This window comes from Adiantum capillus-veneris, chromosome 29, assembly GCF_014529385.1.
Source record: "Adiantum capillus-veneris isolate H3 chromosome 29, ASM1452938v2, whole genome shotgun sequence".
In the NCBI taxonomy this organism is placed as follows: Eukaryota; Viridiplantae; Streptophyta; class Polypodiopsida; order Polypodiales; family Pteridaceae; genus Adiantum; species Adiantum capillus-veneris.
This window is the reverse complement of record NC_140959.1, coordinates 92,724,155-92,744,697: the sequence shown is the minus strand read 5'-3', so window position 1 is coordinate 92,744,697 and position 20,543 is coordinate 92,724,155. Positions and strand designations below refer to the sequence as shown.

The 20,543-nt window shown below is 40.4% G+C and overlaps 2 protein-coding genes across 3 annotated transcripts in view; both read right to left on the bottom strand.

The window, feature by feature from the left end:
• LOC147419598 (uncharacterized) overlaps positions 1-11,818 on the bottom strand; it is a 57,851-nt gene extending 46,033 nt beyond the window's left edge. The window contains exons 1-5 of one of the 2 annotated variants that reach the window (XM_086505381.1): positions 10,814-11,818; positions 10,619-10,700; positions 10,432-10,509; positions 10,264-10,328; positions 9,928-10,181 (exon numbers count right to left, since the gene is read on the bottom strand). In XM_086505381.1, the coding sequence (XP_086361507.1) occupies positions 9,928-10,181; positions 10,264-10,328; positions 10,432-10,509; positions 10,619-10,700; positions 10,814-11,528 (1,194 nt within the window). In that variant the 5' untranslated portion in view covers positions 11,529-11,818. The remainder of the gene's footprint in view (positions 1-9,927; positions 10,182-10,263; positions 10,329-10,431; positions 10,510-10,618; positions 10,701-10,813) is intronic. The other variant, XM_086505380.1, reaches the window with a different exon arrangement.
• Positions 11,573-11,977, bottom strand: LOC147419597 (uncharacterized). The gene is made up of 2 exons (XM_086505382.1): positions 11,825-11,977; positions 11,573-11,707 (listed from the first exon to the last, which is right to left on the bottom strand). The coding sequence occupies exons 1-2, from the start codon at positions 11,938-11,940 to the stop codon at positions 11,614-11,616; spliced, it is 210 nt and encodes a 69-aa protein (XP_086361508.1). The 5' UTR covers positions 11,941-11,977; the 3' UTR covers positions 11,573-11,613.
• Positions 11,978-20,543: the final 8,566 nt, after the last annotated feature.

The window sequence follows — 20,543 nt, the reverse complement described above, 5'->3', positions numbered from 1 at the left end:
TCCTCGAAAGGACTCTTCGCCGGCCCACTCTGATGTGTGGGTCGTGCGGTACTTGAACTTCATAAAGGTCTGCAACACTTGCTTCTTTGGGCCGCGCCGAAAGCGACACAAAGTCTCCTGTGGCTCCTTCGATGCTTCAACTTCGTCTAGAGTCATGCTTCTTCCTTCTTCAAGAATCTCTATGGCTAAAAATTCCTGAAACCACTTCCAACACAAAAACATGAACATACCTATTCCATGTAAAGTGAGTGGAAAAAATCTCGTCTTTCTCAAAGACTGTGCATACTATGTAGATGAACAAATAGACAGAGTGCCAAACTGTTCACCACATGTCACAAACGGGAGCGAATAACAATATAAAATACATTCGGATAAATAGGATTTATCACTTATTACTGAAGCCAGAGGATATAGAGAGAAATAAATAGAGAGAGAGATAGAGAGTGAGAAGATCGACACAGTACTGGGGACCAGAAGATGGGCTGGTCCCCCCCGTAATAGTATCTTTATTACTGAGGAGAAGTCTATACAAGCACTTGAACCGAACGTATTACCACGTTCGTTCTAGAATAAGACTTGATGGTTCCCGGAAGCCTCAGCTTCCGATTCCTAGGGCAAAACCCTATTCCAAGGAACTTCCGTTCCTTATTCCAATTCCTCGAGAATCAAGGTTCTCGCCTCTGGATCTCACCTTCCAGACTCAAGGCATGACATCCCTGCAACTCTTTTCCAACTCTCTTTCCAGAGTCCTCTTCCCGCAGAACAACTCTGCTTTCCCGGACACGAAGTCCTTACTTGGGAATCCCAACTTCCGGATCACAACTTGAGAGACTGCCTCTCTCCGATCCGTGGATCTACTTCCCAAACTCGGGTACGAAACCCCTGGGCTGATCTGGCTCTAGTTCCTCAGAGCGCTTTTCTCCTGCAAAGGCTCATACCTTCCTCTGCTCCTACTCCCTCACTAAGAAGAAGTATACTTGCAAACAAATACTCAGAGTTCATAACATGAAAATCGTTACCTTCAAAGTCTCGACGCTCGAAACGCAACTCCGTTCTCGAAAAGCAATTCCCCGGAAGAGATCTCTCCATAGAAAATCCTCTCTTCCAATCCTACACACAAAAGAGGTGTGTTCTCAGGTTCCTTCTCGTAAATCAGCCCCGCCTACGACGTTTATGGGCTGAAAACAGAGAAAAACAGCAACTTGTCGCGATGGAAACACGCTTCGTAGGCACTTCTTCGCGAGGGAACTTGCGCACTGGGTCTTGGCGACATCTGGTACACTTGGGGCAGCCATGGGCATCACCGGCAACGTCTTCTTTACGGCTGAAATCTGCAGCAGCATCTCCTCCTTGCAAAGATTGGTCCCCCCCTCTGAGTGAGGGCATGTGATGCTTTTATAGCTCCTAGCCACGGGCACGAATAGCTGCTCGCGTAGAGATCGCGGCCGTTTTTTTTTTTTTCATTTCTGCTAGAAAAAGAGAGAGAGAAAACGTTGGCTGATCTGTTGCCTTATTTATCAGATGGCTACCCACTTAATAAGTGGGCGGCCGGCGTATTTTAAAAATAGTCTGAACCTGCCCAAAAACTCAATAAAACCTTATAAGTTAAAAACAATGCTTTCACAACACTTCCCAGGCGTCCTTGGATGCAATCACATGCACAGTTGCAATGCAAACATAGACTTCCTCGCAGGAAAGCATCTGCTTTCCTGAAAAGCAATCCCGCTTTCTCAGAAAGCATCTGTTTTTCCTCAAAGTTTCCTCTGAACCCATCTTCATTCAAGTGCTTGCTTTTCCTTGTGCACAATTCTAACACAGTTCGGAATTTCCTCCCGACTATGGATATTCCCTTTCCGATGAACCCATCACCCACCTTGTGACGCATCAGGAATACCCATCACCTAGTCCTTTCCTACCGAACTTACGGTACAATCTCCTTCACGATGCTCTATGTCACCCATCCTATGACGCATCAGAGATGTCCGTTCCCGGATGGTCGGATACTTCTTTCCGATGCTCCCTGTCACCCATCCGATGTGACACATCAGAAGTACCCGTTCCTAGTGGCCTTACAGATATTCCCGTTCTCAGTGTTCCCGTCATTACTTTAAATGACGCACTAGGAATACTCTGTACTCGGATGTCTCCAGTGAGAAAAGCCCTCTCACTTAAAATTCCAATAATTCATTTAGAATTATTTTTCCTTGGTGTTCCAAGCGAGAAAACCCTCTCACTTATAAATCCAATAATTCATTTACAATTATTTTTCTGTAAGATAAAGCCAATTTAGCAACACCACACACGCGCAAACAATGAGATCATATCTTGTGTTTCTGATCTAAAATCAATCAACTGTGGCAAATCACAATGGAAATGCCCATGCTTGATGCTCAATCTTTCTTGTGCTCTTTCTACGAATGTGTCATGCCAAGGAAGAGACATGGTATGTGACTTCCTTGAATGCAAACATTTCAACATTTCATGAATAATCCGCATACATTCGTGCTCATTCATGAGGGAAACGTGCTCAACGTACAATATGTTATGCCTATAAAAAGGGATCACATAAAGACGCTGACTAAAATACAGGAAACGATCACGAATGAAACACTCGTACAATGCGTGCTCACTAATCATGCGAACACATAATACTTCCTGTGAGGGTTCTTTGGACCTAGGCTCGAGAGCCAAGATCAATTCTTCGTGTTTGATCGAATCTTCCTGTGGGGGTTCTGTGGACCTCGACTCGAGAGCCAAGATCGGTTCTTCGTGATTGATCAAATCTGCAATGAGGTTAGCTTCGCTAGAAAAAGCATCAACTAAACCATCATCCTGGTTAACAATCACGTCTTGATCATACAAATCATCATGCTTGTGAGAAATCACATCGTGGTCATCATGCAAATCATCATGCTCGTCATTATCATTCAAATCATCATGCTTGTCATTGTTATTCAAATCATCATGCTTATCATTATCAGGCAATTCATCATGCTTATCACCATGCAAATCCTGTGTGTCATGCTTTGGAGAAGAAGAGACTAAGAGAGTCTCCTTTTCCCGAATCTCTTGCATCTATGTCTGCACTTGAGAAACGAGTCGCAACATCTCTTTCATGTGTTGATCGTTCATTGCTTGTTTTGCTTTGTTCTCGCAATCAAATTCTGCTTCTCTTTCGTCACGTTCACATGCTACGGCTTCCATTCATTCTTGGTACTTACGATCAATTTCTGCCATTCTTTTTGCTTTTCTTGATTCGCGTTCTAACTTCCTGTCAATCATCATCTTGTTGAAAGCCTCCATAGGAGTTAGTGCAATCCTTGACGTAGATGGGGAAAGGGGAGGGTCGGAAAAACCTCCTAGTGGGAAAAATTCTTCTTCGCCTCTCTCATGCTCATCACCTCCAAGCGAAGTATCCATGCTGCTTCGAGTGATGACCATCCACTGAAGTTGTGGGTTCTTGTGGGTTCTTGTGGTCTTGGGTTCTTAAGTTCACGAGGATCTTGGGTTCTTGCGGGTCTTCGGTTCTTGAGGGTCTTGGGTTCTTCAGGGTCTTGAGGTTCTTGAGGGTCTTGAGGTTCTTCTTTTCGCTTGCAATCTGTGTTAGAGAAGGATCTTCTCTTCAACCGAGTTCTGCTCTCTTCCAAGGGCGCGCCCCTTGGCAGCCTTGCCCGCTCACACCAAGGTTGCTTTTTCCCACCTCACGTCGATTGGCCGGCCGCTAAGTGCACGGTCCGCTCTCAATGAGTGAAAAGAGGCACAAGGGGAGGCTGGACAAGCCCTTCTTTCTTGGGTTTCCTGTCACTCTTCAAAAACACAATTACGAATTGACACGCCCAAGAGAACTTGGTTACGTGCGACCGCAACAAGCAAAAAAATTCTTGTGGTTCTTTCCTTGAGTGATACAGAACACTGCCAAAGCTCTGATACCAATGTAAGGTGCAGCGGAAGTGAATGTTGAACTTTGCTCAAGATGAGTGCTACGAACTGTGCTCAAGCGTTCCTTTTACTTACAGAAGGGAGGCCTTCCGTTCCTTTAGTGAGAGAGTGCAATGGACATAAACAAAGTGAATGAACAATGTGAATGATGGTGCATGAGACTGAGAGATAGAGAGAGAAGAGAATACGACACCAGAATGTTGTCAAACCCTCCTCCGTAGGCCCCACTCTCTATGGCGAGAGCGGTCTACTTATGATTGCACAAATCTCTACAATGCTTGGACTTGCCGACGGTGTCGACGACGATGAGGACGACGACGAGACGGACTGAAATCTGAAAATGCTAAGGGCTGAAATCTGAAAATCTTTATCTGCTGAATTCTGACTCTAAGTCGATGACGATGTCGATGGCGACGATGCGACGACGACGCGCTGAATATGCAGATGCTGAAATCTGCGTTTTCCAGGCTGAAACAATAAACTTTGCGGGATCTGACCGTGTGGCGAGGATCTGCTGCGGGAAGGTGAGATCAGCGAGGTTCGGGGGTTCTTCTGCGATGTATGACTGCTGAAAACTGAAAATGCTGATGCTTCTTGGTGTTCCGTCACGGTGAATTTGCAAAACGCTATGCTGATGCAAAAACGCTAGGGCTGAAAATGGTCCTACTATTGCCGGTTGTCCTGAAAATAGGTTTTATGCATTGGAAAATGATCTTGATGGAATCTGATGGGAATGTTGATGAGCATGCTGTGTGCAACCAGAGGATATGCATCTACTCTAAGTGTCTAGACATGCACGCTCTGCGAACAGACTCACAAAAGTGTCATATCACTTCTTATTCTAGACTGACTTGACTAAACTGAACCCTGGTCATGCTGTAGCTTGTCCGCGGACACATAGGGTTGGATGTGTCACGTGACAAGAGATGTCTCGGATTATTTCTACTTGAGATACAAAGACATAGAGACTCTCTATTAAGAGGGCATAGACAGAGACAATCCCACAGACGCATCTCAGATTTCTGCAGTCCGAGTACCACAGAGGCAGAGGGGCCACCACCACCACAGAGCTTGGTTCCCACCCATACATACACCAGTGGTACTCTCATTGATCGAGCCATAGAGTTAGGGAGATCGAGACGACCACGAAGGGGAGCCATGCAGCACCAACGGAGATTGTAGTAGAGGATCCACAAGATTCTAGCACGACACCGAGAGTATCCTTCATGCTACTGCTATATTGTATCATGGTGACACTTATCCAGCCACCCACAGGAGTCCGTAGCACTCCTATCTCAGTTTTTAGTTTGTAGTTTTCTTTGTTTATACCCAGACTTGGTACTAGACTCACCACTGTAATCAGTTTGGTCTCATAGGTCATTTTGGCCTTTTGTAGACGTTAATATATCATTTCTTTTCATTTCATTTCTCTCAAAATTATGTCACAAAGTTGGTGACATGGCAATCCCTAGGGGATTAGGGCCATTAAAGACCCGAACATTGGACAACCCACGATGGGATCAAAGCCCTAAAACATGTTGATGTGGACACCTGTACGGATCTGGCCGCAAATCGTGGAACATGCTAGCATGGCATAGCTATACGGACTGGCCGCAAAAACGTAGAACTGGATTTGGGCACCAGCTTTTGGAAGTTGAGTGCTTTTGGGAGAGCAGCTTTTCATTGAAGATGCTTTTAGGCCAACAGTCTTTTAATATGTGCCTTGGGGGCTCACTCTAGCATTCTCGTGTGTGCGGAAGAAGAGGAGATGTTACAGAATCATGACGTGGCTACTGACAGCAAAAACCCTAAATTCTGCCAGAAACCCCAAAATTCCTGCAAACCCTAATTTCTGGAAACACTAACCCTAACTGCTGACTGGAAACCCTAATCAGGCAGGGAATGCCACGTGGCAGCAGGTACGGATTTCCGGGATTTGCGGCACGAATCACGGAGCTGAAAAAAAGCTGGAGCGACGCAATTTGCCTGGCTTTTTGGCTACGCAAAGAATTGGATGAGAGAGAGAGAGTTGAATTGCTTTATTTTTGCTCTCATTGAGAGAGAGAGAGAGAGAGAGAGAGAAACTGCTTTTGCTTTCAAGCTTTTGGGGCTCTGCTTTTGGGCATCCCTTGTAACCTTTTTATATGCAGTGAGGGCCTCACTCCTCAGAGCATCTGGACGTAGAGTCTGAGAGTGAAACCCTAACGGCTCTTGTACTCTTAACATTGATTTTTAATACATAACGAAATACCGAAAGGGGCGCCAGTCTTTGGGGCCAATATCTCTAGGCACGAAACTCCGCCCCAGTGCAAATCTATTGTGATCTGTGAATTGTTTTGAAGTGGTTATTTGGTGTTGTCACGATTGATTCTTGATTTGGAGTGTCCAAGTCTGTTATACAGGAGACCTTCCTAGCAATCATACCTTTGTCAAGTTAAATAAAAGAAATACCAAAAGGGGCGTCGGGGTTTTGGGGCCAATGCTCCATGAGTGGAACTCGACCACTCCATTGTGTGGATCTTCTTTCTGTCTCTCTATTCAGTCGTTTTGAAGTGCTAAAGTCTAAACCAGCCTCTTCTCTTCGTATGGCACGTGGTACCCTCCCGTTACAATGGTATCAAAGTGTCAGTCGTTTGTTGTTTTGGCAAACAAATTGATCCTACATGAACCCACAACAGCAAGCTATGGAGTTTTGGATGAAGAAAGGAGGAGATGAAGAAACAGGAGTTCGGTTTTCCCCTAAAATGCTCTAAAAGCAGACACTTTTCTATGTTGCAGAGGCCTCTAACAATCTCTTTAACAGATGAGAATCTAGATATGCGACAAAAGACAAAGTTGATCCTCTCTCGATGAGCCCTATGCATTGACATGAATGGATTTCAATTCTGACAAGTTTGAAAAATAGGGTTTTCAACAGAAAATTAGGGTTTTTGCAACATATATCAAAATTGCGTTTTTGGTGCTTTTTGCAGACAACAAGTAGCAAGATGGAGGAAGATGAAGTTACAAGCATGGGAGATAAAAAAGAAATGAGAAGAACCTTGTTTTGGAGTCGATTGAATTTGTTTCATTCTTGTTTCAATGCTCATTTCAATGTTGTTAGATAACCTCTGGACGACATAGACTTCAATCTGGGGAGCGTCTAGTTGTACTTGGTGCCTCTAAACGATGCAAGCTACGGTCTGGGGAGCGTTTAGTTGTACTTGGAAACCTCCGGGCAACGTAGGCTACAGTCTAGGGAGTGTTTGGGATTGTACTTAGTACCCTCTGAACGCCGCAGACTTCAATCTGGGAAGCGTTTGGTTGAAAATAGATATCTTTATGTTATTTGTTTGCACTTGTGAACCCTATGTCATCTGTAAAGCATTTTGTGATGCATATGAATATGGTGCATCAATAGTTTCAATTTGGTTGAGATTGCCTAGGTATGTGATCTAAATGCATCGAGATACCTTGACAAGACCGACGTGATTTGGATGCGATGGCTAACATTGCTATGCCAGAATATCAAGAGCTCCAATGCAGATGAGGTGACTGGATGAAAATCTGATCGTGGAACTTTAGGGTGTAATGCATGCTAGAAAATGTGGTATCTGGTATTCATAGGCACTGGCATGTATGCACAGAGACAATGTCTGCTAAAGACTCAGATCGAGCTTTACAAGTTTGATCGCGGAAAATTACTCTTCTTTCAAGAGGGGGGTTTGTCACAGAGCTGGTGATGTGGCAACCCCTAGGGGGTTAGGGCCATTAAAGACCTCAACACTAGACAACAGGCCGAGGGGATCAAAACCCTAAAACATGCTAACGTGGACACCTGTACGGATCTAGCCGCAAATTGCAGAACATGCCGATGTGGCATAACTCTACGAACGGGCCGCAAAACTCGAAATTGGATTTGGGTGCCAGCTTTTGGAAGTTGAGTGCTGTTGAGAGAGCACCTTTTCATTGAAGATGCTTTTAGGCCAAGGGCCTTCAAATATGTGCCTTGGAGGTTCACTCTAGCAAAACGTGGAATTGGATTTGGGTGCCAACTTTTGGAAGTTAAGGGCTTTTGGGAGAGTAGCTTTTCATTGAAGATGCTTTTAGGCCAAAGGCCTTTAAATATGTGCCTTTGGGGCTCACTCTAGCATTCGCGCATGTGCGCCGGTGCGGAGGTAGAGAAGACCTCCTCGGCAATTGTACCTTTTCCAAGTAATATAAAATAAATACCGAAAGGGACACCATTGTTTTGGGGCTAGTGCTCTGGGAGTAGAACTCCACCACTCCATGTCTACCGTGTAGATCTTTTCTCTTTCTCTATTCAGTTGTTTTGAAGTGCTAAAAGTGTGTTCCAGTCTATTCTTTTCAGGTGGCACATTGTCAAGAAGTATACACTACGGCTAGGAAAGCGTCGGGCCTCTGACTGTGAGGGAATGTAGGAAGATCAAGCAAATCGCACATGATTCAAAAGAAAAAGATAAAAGCTTCTCTTGAAAAAATCCAAGATCAACTCAAAACTCTTATGTGTGTGGTGATTTCATATAGCCTCAACCCCAATTACACAAATACAATGCCTATTTGCCATGTGGTAAACCCTTTCTTCCTCCTTAAATTCTTGGTCGAGACCATTTCATGGAGGCGTGAAGACTTCCGTAGACAAGCCCACACACCTTTTTGAAGAGATAAAACCTTAATTGAAACCCACACACACTCAAATACAAGGTAGGAACAACGCAGGACTTCACTAGCACACCATAGAAGAAGCCTGTGTATCCCTTCCTTTAAGTGTTGATCTTCCTCTTCAAACAAGCTTCCCCCTTGCTTAGAGTCACGGCACCATGAGTGATGTGGCATTTTGAACCAAAATTTTCCAAAATTTGGTCAGTAACGCATTTACTTTCCCATAAAGCACTCAAAAACATCGTCTTCTATTCAAAGCTTCTCATAACCCATCTTTATTCATGTGCTTGCATCTTTACACGTAATACTTACCCAGTTCAGATTTCCTCCTCAAACCAGCAAAAATTCCGTATCTGATGCTTCCATCACTCATCGTGTCACCTGGTCTTTCCCACCGAACTTACAGAACAACTCCTTCGCGATGCTTAATGTCACCCATCATATGACACATCACAGATGTCCGTTCTTGATGGCTTTATCAATTCGTGTAGACTTGTAATTCCTAACTCAACAAATCGAGTGCACACATTTAAATATCTTCTTTGACAATGGATCCAAGGTCAATTTCATTTCAGCAGAACTTGGAAGTGAAGCTTGAGGAGATGAGACCACAAATAGATGCAGCTTTGGCAGCACCAAGGCATGAGGTGGCAATGCCGCAATGGGCCCTTTGATAGGCAAAGTTCATTTGCAGGTCCGAGGGTACGCTGGACAAAAGACTTTCATATCATGCCTCTTAAGAGGTGTGATGTCCTTTTGTGGATGCCATGGAATCACAAGAATAATGTCATGATTGACACTTGGACTAGGAAGTTCCATTTGAAACAGAGGCGAGGATCTCAATTCTTGATGTCAAACTTGCCCGCTATCTCCTACGCTATATTGACTATACAAGGGGGGAACTTTCCATATCATGCCTGTTGGTGTGTATATGGCATGATTTGGTGTCCATATTGTCATATGCTGATAATGATGTGCTGATTTCGGATCCACAAGAGGAGCTCCTGAGACAAATGCAGCTTTTTGGAGGCTTTTGTAGAAAGAGGGGACTTATTGTCAACATCGGGAAGAACAAGGTTATGATCTGTCACACTATTTAAGCAATACAATGAGGCACACACATCATGTACGCAGGCAGATTGCTTCCATGACCAACCCAGAGCACTCAACAGGGGACTTGAAATAATTGCCACCTTTTAAGCCTAGGGAGTTGATCACCATATATTGATTGAAGTGATGCCCCAGGGTGATTACCTTACAAAGACTGCAATCTGTTAATATGTGCCAGCTTTCAATCAATAAAAACAGTTGGAAAGGCTCACATACAACAAGATATGGGTAGAGTGTTCGAGCTTCATGCCCTCCACTTCGATGGAAACCATCGCAAAGAGCTGCTCCTCTGATCTTTGCTTGATCCGATCCTTTCTCACTGCTTCCTGTCGTCTCGAGAGTTGAAGTGAGTTTATTGAGCTGATAGACACAGTCTGCATTCTCCTCCTCTGAAAGGTTTTCATCACTATCATTGCTGCTGTCCTCCGGAGATCTTAAAGGTCTTTGAATCAATCCTCCTTGAAAGGAGCCTGCTACACAACCAGAACTTAGGAGGGTAGGATAAATTGCAAACATTGTTTCTTAAAGAATCACTGCAACTGGAACGGCCACCTTTCGGATACTCGAAACTCTCGTGTTGAGCATGTTTCATTAGAAAATCAATGCCTCGAACCAAGCTTCAGGAAAAAAAAAAAACATGTAGAGATTGCATGAAAACTTTACCATTCCAATTGTGAAAAAATTCAGACATCCGATGTCAACATGTTCAAATAAACCAACCTTTTAAGCTCATCAACACGGTTTAGCTGCAAACCAGCAATCTCGAGAAACTGTGAACCAAATTTCCTTGCACCCCCCCTGCAAATAGCATGCCAATTAATATTAAACCATTTGCATGTTCAATGTCCACAAAAGATGTCATATAGAAGTGTCCCAATGGCATACACATACTAATGAGTCTGCATACCCTGTTGCTCCAAGCGCCCGCCTACCCGTCACCAAAGAGTGCTCTTTTGTGAGAAACAAAAACTCCTCCATTCTCCATGTTTCTTCAGTTACCAAAAGGATGTAATGTAACTCATTACTTTATTCACGCTTCAAAATCTTACACTTCCACAATCAAAAGGAAAAAGTAAGCATCAACAAAGTCCTGTAAATTTACCAAAACATTTGAAGTAAAGTGTGCCACGGTCTTGTAATGTTACAGGATCGTGGCTTGAAATCCACAATTTGCAAACAGTCTTGCAGTACTTTGCACGCTCTTTGTCGGAATCTGAAATATTATTTAGCATGTCATCACTCATCACAACTGCTCGATCAATACTAGAAGCACTCGGAGCTGCCAAGTTGTCCTCATTGGCACTGCTCATGTAACCCTGTTGAATCCCAGACCCAATCAGTGAACTTTTGCATGAGAACTCTTTTCTACACTCCTCAATGTCCTGAGGAAAGCCCAATAACTTCAATCTACAGCAGCACTCCTCTGAGCCAGAAGGCGTACTTGCAAAACTTTCCCCATGGTTCTTCTCGACTTCTGAAGTGGTGCTTCTAGAAAGCACATCCACTGAGGAAAATTCAAATCCTCTACTTAGGGGTGTAGTTGAGTCCAAGATATTGAGTGGTTCAAAGAACACTACTTTGCAAAGTGTGCCACCAATGTCAAGTCCAAAGCGTGCATGAGGGGATGCACCCTTCCATGCAGTGGGGTTGACCGGAGATAGAAGGCAGTCTGTGTTCAATGGGGCACAATGATGATGAGAATTGTGAGTGCCAACGGCGCTTTCAAGAGTTGCATTTTTATCTGACTCGGAGTCTGGTAGAGTCAAAGGGCTCAATAAGGCCGCCTTCATGGAGAGACTAACTGCACCTTGATTCATGCTCCCTTATTGGAAATCTTCAGGCAGCATACCGTGTGTGTGTGTGTATGCATGACCTTGTCACCATTCCAAGTATGACTCCTGATCAGAATAACCAATCTAAGCTGATTGAAGCATCCTCGGGATTTTCCAGGACGCCAATCCTAATGCTGAAAGACAAGCTCTCAGCTGGATTGAATCTGAACGTAAAGAAGCCACTTTCACAAAAAACAAAACTGCCCACCTTGCATTTGCTCGCAAGCGTTGCAGGTAAAGCTTGCAAAATTCATGGAATCTGCACAAATGAAGGACCTCACCTGTTTCTGCTTGGCAATGCCGAGTCCCGACCGGCGTTGCATGTTTGAATTCCATGGAGAAAGAGTCCACCTTGCTTTTGTCTGAGATAATAATAATAGTCAACATCCGTTTTCATTACCAGTGCAAGGCCTAAAATTGACAGGCATAGTAGAAAAAAAAATTTGGACAGGCAATTTTTCAAGCCCCTTTTCATATGCTTTGTGTAATGCTATCAACTTACATAATTTGATAACGTAAATTTAAAGGTATAAACACAAAAAATGACAAACAATTTCGAGATTCTAGCATGTCAAATGATAGGAGGTTTTTTTGAAGCACCAGACAAAATAGAAAATAGCCCTTGACAAGAAAAACAGGTGTCAATTTTAGGTCCTGAGATTCGTTAGTTTAGGCCTTCGATTTGGAAAAACCAACCCATCCTTGTCTCCACCCAAATACTTCAGTCAAGTTTGGAAGTCTAGGAACCAACACATTTGATCACTCGACGACCCACTTCAAGGAGATCAACCAAGAAAACACGGAAGTGATCATCTCTATTGGAAAACACACAAGCTCTGAAGAGTGGAAGCAAGTATTTCAAACCATCATGGCTCTAGTGTCGGACCAATCCATAACAAGTAACTACCTAAGTAACTCTCTTTTGTAAGGGGTTGTGTAGCTTTGAAACATGTGTTATGACCCCTCAAAGCACTTAACGTGCTTGGGGATAATTGTATATTTCTTTCCAAATTAATATAACACATCCACTCAAAATTGTGAGGATGGCAAAAAAAACCACACACAAAAAACGTGAGTTTCATTTGCAACAAAGTTACATAATATTGTGTTGTAAACAATTACAATTTACATGTAACTCGTGTGTGCATACACACACACATGTATATCTATATGTGTTTGCAAATACGCACACGCACATGCACATGTATACGCATGCATGTGTACAATGTATATATACACATACATACACGTATATCGCTATGTGTGTGTATATTTGGGTGCACGTGCACACAATAAATACATATATATATATATATATATATATATATATATATATATATATATATATATATATATATATATATATCTACACTAGTATCATGGTTTTGAGGTTTTTTATAAGTGAAGTTGCGATCTCCCTCAAGAATTCATTCAGACACTTTCATTTTCCAAAAGGGACACACAAACACAAACTCAAGACATGCCAATTCTTGTTGCATCTATATGCCCTACAAACCACCACGAAGGGGCATTCATTTTCAAGACCCCACTATATATGAAACTTTTACTATAAATAATATACTTTCAAGGAGTCTTTTGCACCTCTCTCTCTCTCTCTCTCTCTCTCTCTCTCTCTCTCTCTCTCTCTCACTCATGGCTTTTGCACATTTGTTGTAAGGTCTCCAAACCCTCCGACACCAAAGCGGGATGGTACCATTGACAGGTCTCTAGGCTTACTAAAGTCAAAGTCTTTAAACAAGAAAAATTCCAAGGAATTCACCCTTACCATTGGCAATGGTTTAGGTTTATAGCCCTAGAAGAGACTTAGTCCTGTCTCGCAGTGGAAACGGGACCCTGAATGAAAAAAAAATTCCGGCCCTAAATCTTCATCCTTTAGATTAAGGTTTCCTTAGCCAACGCTTTTTTCCCTCTAACATATGTGAGGGTACAGCCGCTGGTGGATTCCTCGTCCAAGTGAAGAAGTTTCTAAACGTTTTAGTGCGCGGGAATGGATAGTTACCTCACTAATCAGGTCCATCCGTCCATGATTGACAACCTTAGTCAATCCCCACTTACCACCCCGTACTCACACATGATTCTATTGTTATTTAATTACTATCACATTCTTTCCACAATTAAAATAATGGTTCCTTTTTTAACTTTTCAAACTGCATTTCCTTAAGACAACCTTTGAAAACAACATTGAAGACATTCTTTCAGAAAACATACATCTTTAAATTTAAAACAAGGTACTGTCATTTCAAGGTATCACCGACCAATACTAACTTGTCTCAAGACCACCTATACAAGGGTGAAAAACGGCACCCATTCCTTATTTATATAACCGGGGTGGAAAAGTCTTCACCCAAAGTCCGGGCGCCCATACGCCAAAACCAGTTGCCCATACAACTGGGCGGTTCCTCTATGATAAACTTAAAGTACTATCCATAAACATAAACAAGCACGGGGTAAAGACTCCACACGTGCCGAGGTAACCGACTCCTCCATGATGGTATCTCCATCATTACTCATTACCTGGAGTAAAAATATTTCCAAGGAATCAGAGGTGTCTTGAGACAACCTGTCTTAAGGATGGTCAAACATTTCCTTCCTATTTCAACCAGTAATAACCCAATCATTCATTTCCTAATTACAATCATTGATCGTGGGTTTCGTGGAAGTTACCTTCCTTTTACAACCAGTGTCTTCCTTCCTAACCTTTCGTATGCAATGCTTAACTTAAAATGAACTTTAAAGACTATTAATGGCATAATTGAATTCCACTTGGGACTGGTCGTCCATCTATTGCGGGGCAGGTGCCCGTAGACTCTCCTCTGTTGGCCTATGGCTAGGCCCTGCTTCATGGTCATTACTTGCTTTGTTGCGTTTGTTGCTATCATCTTCAACTTCAATCAAAGGATTCCCCCGGGTTCTCTTGGGAGCCATTTCGGCAACCTTATAAAAAGGAATTAATCCATTATAGGATTACTTGAATAACATTTATTTTCCTTGTTTACCCAAAAATAAGGATTTTTGGACTAGTTAGGGATCTTTAATAGTCGTTCTGACAGGTTACTCATCCCATAACTTAATTATGCTATAGATACTTTTTTCCCCATCCTTCCATAAGGGTTTTGGACTTCGGTTAATTCTTTGATAATTAGATAATTTTATGTCTTAATTTTTTTCTTATCCATTATATACAAAAATCGGTTACTTTTGACCAAAATACTTACCTTAAACTAATTATCTAAGGTTAGGATAATTATCATAGATTTTCCAAGGTATATTCCTTCTTTGGTATTGATATCAAAGGTTTTCTATTTACTTTACTATATTTCTCTTTTTATTTTCTCCAAAAATTAGAGTAATTTTATTGGATTATATAGTTAAACTAATTTTCTAATGGTAGTATAATTTTCCCAGGTTTTCTGAGGTCTAATGAACCTCTAATAGACATCTCAATTCAATTTAAATCCATTTGCTAATTTTCCCTATTTAAATTGCTTAAAAAATAGGGTATTTTAGCTAAAGTAATTAGCTAAATTAACTTTCTGAACTTCTCATAATTATGTCGGGTTTATGAACACCTAATTAACCACTGATAATTATATGAAATCATTTTAATTACAATTACTAATTTCTCCTATTTAAATTGCTTTAAACGCAGGGTATTTTTGCAAAAGTAATTAGCTAAATTAACTTTATGAGATTTTCCTAATTATCATGGGTTTTTGAACACCTAATTAACCACTGATAATTATATGAAAGCATTTGAATTACAATTACTAATTTCGCCTATTTAAATTGCTTAAAAAACATGGTATTTTAGCTAAAGTAATTAGCTAAATAAACTTTCTGAACTTCTCATAATTATCACGGGTTCTTGAATATTTAATTAACCATTGACAATTATATGAAAGTATTTGAATTATAGTTACTAATTTCCTCTATTTAAATTGCTTAAAAAAATAGGGTATTTTAACTAAAGTAATTAGCTAAATTAACTTTCTGAACTTCTCATAATTATCAAGGGTTTGTAAACACCTAATTAACCACTGATAATTATATGAAATCATTTGAATTACAATTACTAATTTCCCCTATTTAAATTGCTTAAAAAGCAAGATATTTTATCTAAAGTAATTAGCTAAGTTAACTTTCTGAGATTTTCCTAATTATCACGGATTTTTGAACACCTAATTAACCACTGATAATTATATGAAAGCATTTGAATTACAATTACTGATTTCTCATATTTAAATTGCTTACAAAACAGAGTATTTTAGCTAAAGTAATTAGCTAAATTAACTTTCTGAACTTCTCATAATTATCACGGGTTTTTGAATCCTAATTAACCATTTATAATTATATGAAAGCATTTTAATTATAATTACTAATTTCCCCTATTTAAATTGCTTTAAAAACAGGGTATTTTAGCTAAAGTAATTAGCTAAATTTATTTTCTGAACTTCTCATAATTATCATAGGTTTTTGAACACCTAATTAACCACTTGTAATTATATGAAAGCATTTGAATTACAATTACTAATTTCCCGTGTTTAAATTGCTTAGAAAACAGGGTATTTTAGCTAAAGTAATTAGCTAAATTAACTTTCTGAGATTTTCCTAATTATCACGTCTTTTTGAACACCTAATTAACCACTGATAATTATATGAAATCATTTTAATTACAATTACTAATTTCCCCTATTTAAATTGCTTAAAAAACAAGGTATTTTAGCTAAAGTAATTAGCTAAATTAACTTTCTGAGATTTTCCTAATTATCACGGGTTTCTAAACACCTAATTAACCATTGATAATTGTATGAAAGCATTTGACGTCCATTTACTAATTTCCCCTATTAAAATTTGTCAAAAAATAGAGTAATTATGCCTAATTAATTAGGAAAACTTCTCAAAAAATTATAGGATAATTTTCCTAGATTAATATCTGTGTAATGTATCTCTGATTATTATTTCAACTAATCTAATCCTAATTAATATTTTTACCATTAATTCATGGTTAATTTGGCTAAATTTCAGCCCTAATATAATAGGATAATTAATTAGCTTACTATTACTAAGCTTAATTATAATAATCAGCAAAGATTAATTTATTTAAAGAGGTTTAAGAAGCATATATAGGCCTAATCTTTGATTAATTAACCATTTATCTTAATTTAATCTTACTAATTAAGAAGGATTAGGTTAATTACCGTTAGGGTTAATCAATTAGAGATTTAACTCTAATGATTTCTGCGTAGTGTTTCTCCCTAGATGAGAGAGAAATTCTCAAGGCTCCGAGTCTAACAAAATATGAAGAGAATGGTCCTATTTATAGCTTTTTCTGGGCATCTGGTAGCTTTTGGCAGCTTTCCCCTAGTCCAAGTAGCCCCCCAGCTTGAAAATGGCGCATTTTTTTGCCATCACTGCCCCTGGCAAGTTTCCACAGCTTCTACACTCACCCCATACCTTCCAGAATTTGCCTGTTTGATTTTTGCAGATTTTCCATGATGAAATTTGGAATTTCCTATTTAACTCTGGAACCTTAGTGTAAAGAAGTCTTTGCTAATGATTAAAATGAAACCATCCAATTTTTGTTATTAGTTAAATTTCTATGGTAATTTTCCAGGTCTCGCAACTGTTCGCGTTTTTATCGGAATCAGATTCTGAAAATTTCTAGACATAGTAAAGCTCTGCTTATAATTCCAAAAATACCAAAATAAATAGTGTTTGGAGTCCTGCAATGGTATTTTCCATTAAGTTTTTCAAGCTTAGTACAGTTTTGAAGGTTTCGGAAACTGGAAACCTTACAATCACCCCAACTTAAGGATTTGAGATGTCCTCATCTCAACCGAAATTGGGAAAATCCTTGTGAAGGGATACTTCATCCTCCCAGGTGGCATCCTCGGTAGGGTAGTCCTTCCATTTGACCAAATATTCTTTGATAACTCTGTTTCTTAGACTCCTTTCCCTGGTGTCAAGAATACAATCTGGTTGAAGTTCAAGAATTCCTTGCTTCTGCATTACAACTTGTTCGTCATCCAGAGTATGATTTGGATTTGGGATGTAAGGTTTTAGAAGACTGATATGGAAAACATTATGGACCTTGAGATGCTCAGGTAATTTTAGTTTATAAGCTTGATCACTGATTACTTTAATCACTTCATACGGTCCACAATATCTGGGGCTTAGTTTTTTGTATTTTCCCAAGGATAGAGTGCTTCTTTTTGGCCGAACCCTTAGGAATACTTTATCTCCTTGTTTGAAAACTCGATCAGACCATTTTTGATCAGCATACTGTTTCTGGCGATCCTTGGCTGCCTGAATTTCTTGCCTTATGGCTTTGGTTTGGGCTTCCATTTCCTCCAACATTTGCTTTGAAGCTTCTACCCTTGTAATAGGATCAGAAAAGTTTAGGGGTGATATACACTCATGCCCATAAAGAGCATTGAATGGTGACATCCCAATGCTTTGATGAAAGGAAGAGTTATAGGTGAATTTCACCAAAGAAAGAAATTGGATCCATTTTTGGGGTTCCCTACCACAATAGGATCTAAGGATGTCTTCAATGACTTGGTTTACTCTTTCTGTCTGGCCGTCTATCTGGGGGTGATAGGATGTACTGAAACATAGCTGCGTTCCTAAGGATTCAAATAAAGCTTTCCAAAATTTTGAAGTGAATTTTGCATCTCTGTCACTGACTATTCTCTTAGGAAGCCCGTGTAATCTGAAGATCTCTTTGATAAAGAGACGGCTTATGTCTGATGCAGTATAAGTTGTTTTTACAGGCATCAAGTGGGAGACTTTAGTCAACATATCCACTACCACCATAATGGAGTCGTAACCCCCTTGAACAGTGGGAAGTCTTGTTACAAAGTCCATGCTAATGAGTTCCCACTTCATCTGAGGAATGTCCAGAGGTTGAAGTTTTCCTAGCATCATTACCCGTCCAGCCTTAATCCTTTGACAGGAAAGACATTGTCTGATGTAGCGAAGTATATCTCCTTTCATTCCTGGCCAGAAATAGCTTTTCCTTATGGCATTAAGGGTCTTTGCATAGCCGGGATGGCCGGCAACTGGAGCATTATGTCCTTCATAAAGGATTAACTCCTTTAATGTTGGATTTTTAGGAATGTAAAGCCGATACTTATAATAGAGAAGCCCCTCTTCAAGTGAACAATCCTTGATTTTGTCTTTTTCTTTTTCTTTTAGATCCTGTTGATTGATAACCTGTAAAAGTTTTTGATAATCCTTATCTTCCAGGGAAGCTTCTTTAATCTTGTAGAGGATTGGATTGTCAACTGTGGAAATAGCCCCAAGAAAAACCTTACGGCTAAGAGCGTCAGCAACCACATTCTCTTTCCCCGGTTTATACTTTATCTCAAAGTCATATTCCTGTAATAGTTCAATCCATCTTCTCTGCCTCATGTTGAGTGTTGCTTGTGAGAAAATCCATTCTAAACTCTGATGATCGGTGATCAATTGAAATTTTCCTCCTAGAAGGTAATGCCTCCAGAGTTTTAGAGCATGGATGACAGCTAGAAGTTCCAAATCATGAGTTGGATAGTTCAGCTCGTGGATTCTTAATTTTCGCGAAGTAAAGATGATTGGTCTACCTTCTTGGTTTAAAACTCCTCCTATAGCAAGACCGCTGGCATCTGTTACTACTTCAAACTCTTGAGTGAAATCCGAAAGTTTGAGCACGGGAGTTGATGTGAGATTTTGTTTTAGTTTGAAGAATTTCCCCCAGGTAAGTTTGGCTGGCTTTTTAAGTAACTGCGTCAAGGGAGCGGCGATAACTGCATAATCTTTGACAAAGATTCTATACCATCCTGTAATGCCCAAAAATCCCCTAATCTCGCTGACTGTTTTGGGTTGTGGCCAGTCTATTATATCTTTAACCTTGGCGGGGTCTACTGAAATTCCTTCAGGGTTGATTATAAAACCAAGATAACTAACTTCTGGTGTGGAGAACACACATTTACTCATCTTGGCGTATAACTGATGTTGGCGTAGAAGATGGAGTACTTTACATACATGGTCTTCATGATCTTTTTCATCCTTGGAATATACCAGGATATCATCGAAAAACACCAACACAAAATCATCCAGATATTCTCTGAATATATCTTGCATGAGACGATTAAAAGTGGCTGGAGCATTTGTAAGGCCAAAGGGCATCACTATGAATTCATAATGCCCATACCGGGTGTTGAAAGCAGTTTTGTAGATATCTGCCTCCTTAATCCGGATTTGGTGGTAACTTGATCTGAGATCAATTTTTGTGAATACCTTGGCTCTATGTAACCTGTCAAGAAATTCATTGATGCGAGGAATGGGGTACTTATTCTTTACTGATACCTGGTTAAGCCCCCTATAATCAATGCAGAGACGTAAGGATCCGTCCTTCTTCTTTTGTAATAGAAGAGGTGCTCCCCAAGGTGAAATGCTAGGTCTTATGAATCCCTGCTCAATAAGCTGACGAATCTGTTCCTTTAATTCAATAGCTTCAGGGAGGGACATTTTGTAGGGTCTTCTTGAAATTGGTTCACTACCTGGAAAGGTTTCAATTTCGTGGTCTATATCTCTGGGAGGAGGTAAATTCAAAAGATCTTTCGGAAATATATCCGAATTTTTTTTAAGCCATTCTGGAGTTGGGTTATCCCTTGAATCATCTGCCTTGTTAAGTTTTACTACAAAGATCTGTTGCCCTTTACGTAACCCCTTCAGAAGTCGGCTAGCCTTGACTAAATGAGCCTTAGGTTTCCCATTTAATCCTGGTACTAATGTTTCTTCACCTAAGTGATTTTTAAAGGTTAAGTTCCCTTGAGCACAGTGAATTTGGGCTTGATTTTTTATTAGCCAATCCATTCCTAGGATACCATCATAGATTCCTACTGGAAGAGTTCGAAAATAAGATGAAGTCAGGGTTCCCCCTAGTTCAAACTCAACTTTCCCAGTTGTAAATTGAGATAGAACCTCTTTCCCATTTGC

Excerpts from the sequence above, each read along its gene's own strand:
- LOC147419597 (XM_086505382.1), bottom strand. The coding sequence starts at position 11,940 with ATGAAAACGGATGTTGACTATTATTATTATCTCAGACAAAAGCAAGGT. Across the intron at positions 11,708-11,824 it reads GCATTGCCAAGCAGAAACAG|ATTCAATCCAGCTGAGAGCT; the intron begins GTGAGGTCCTTC and ends CTTTACGTTCAG.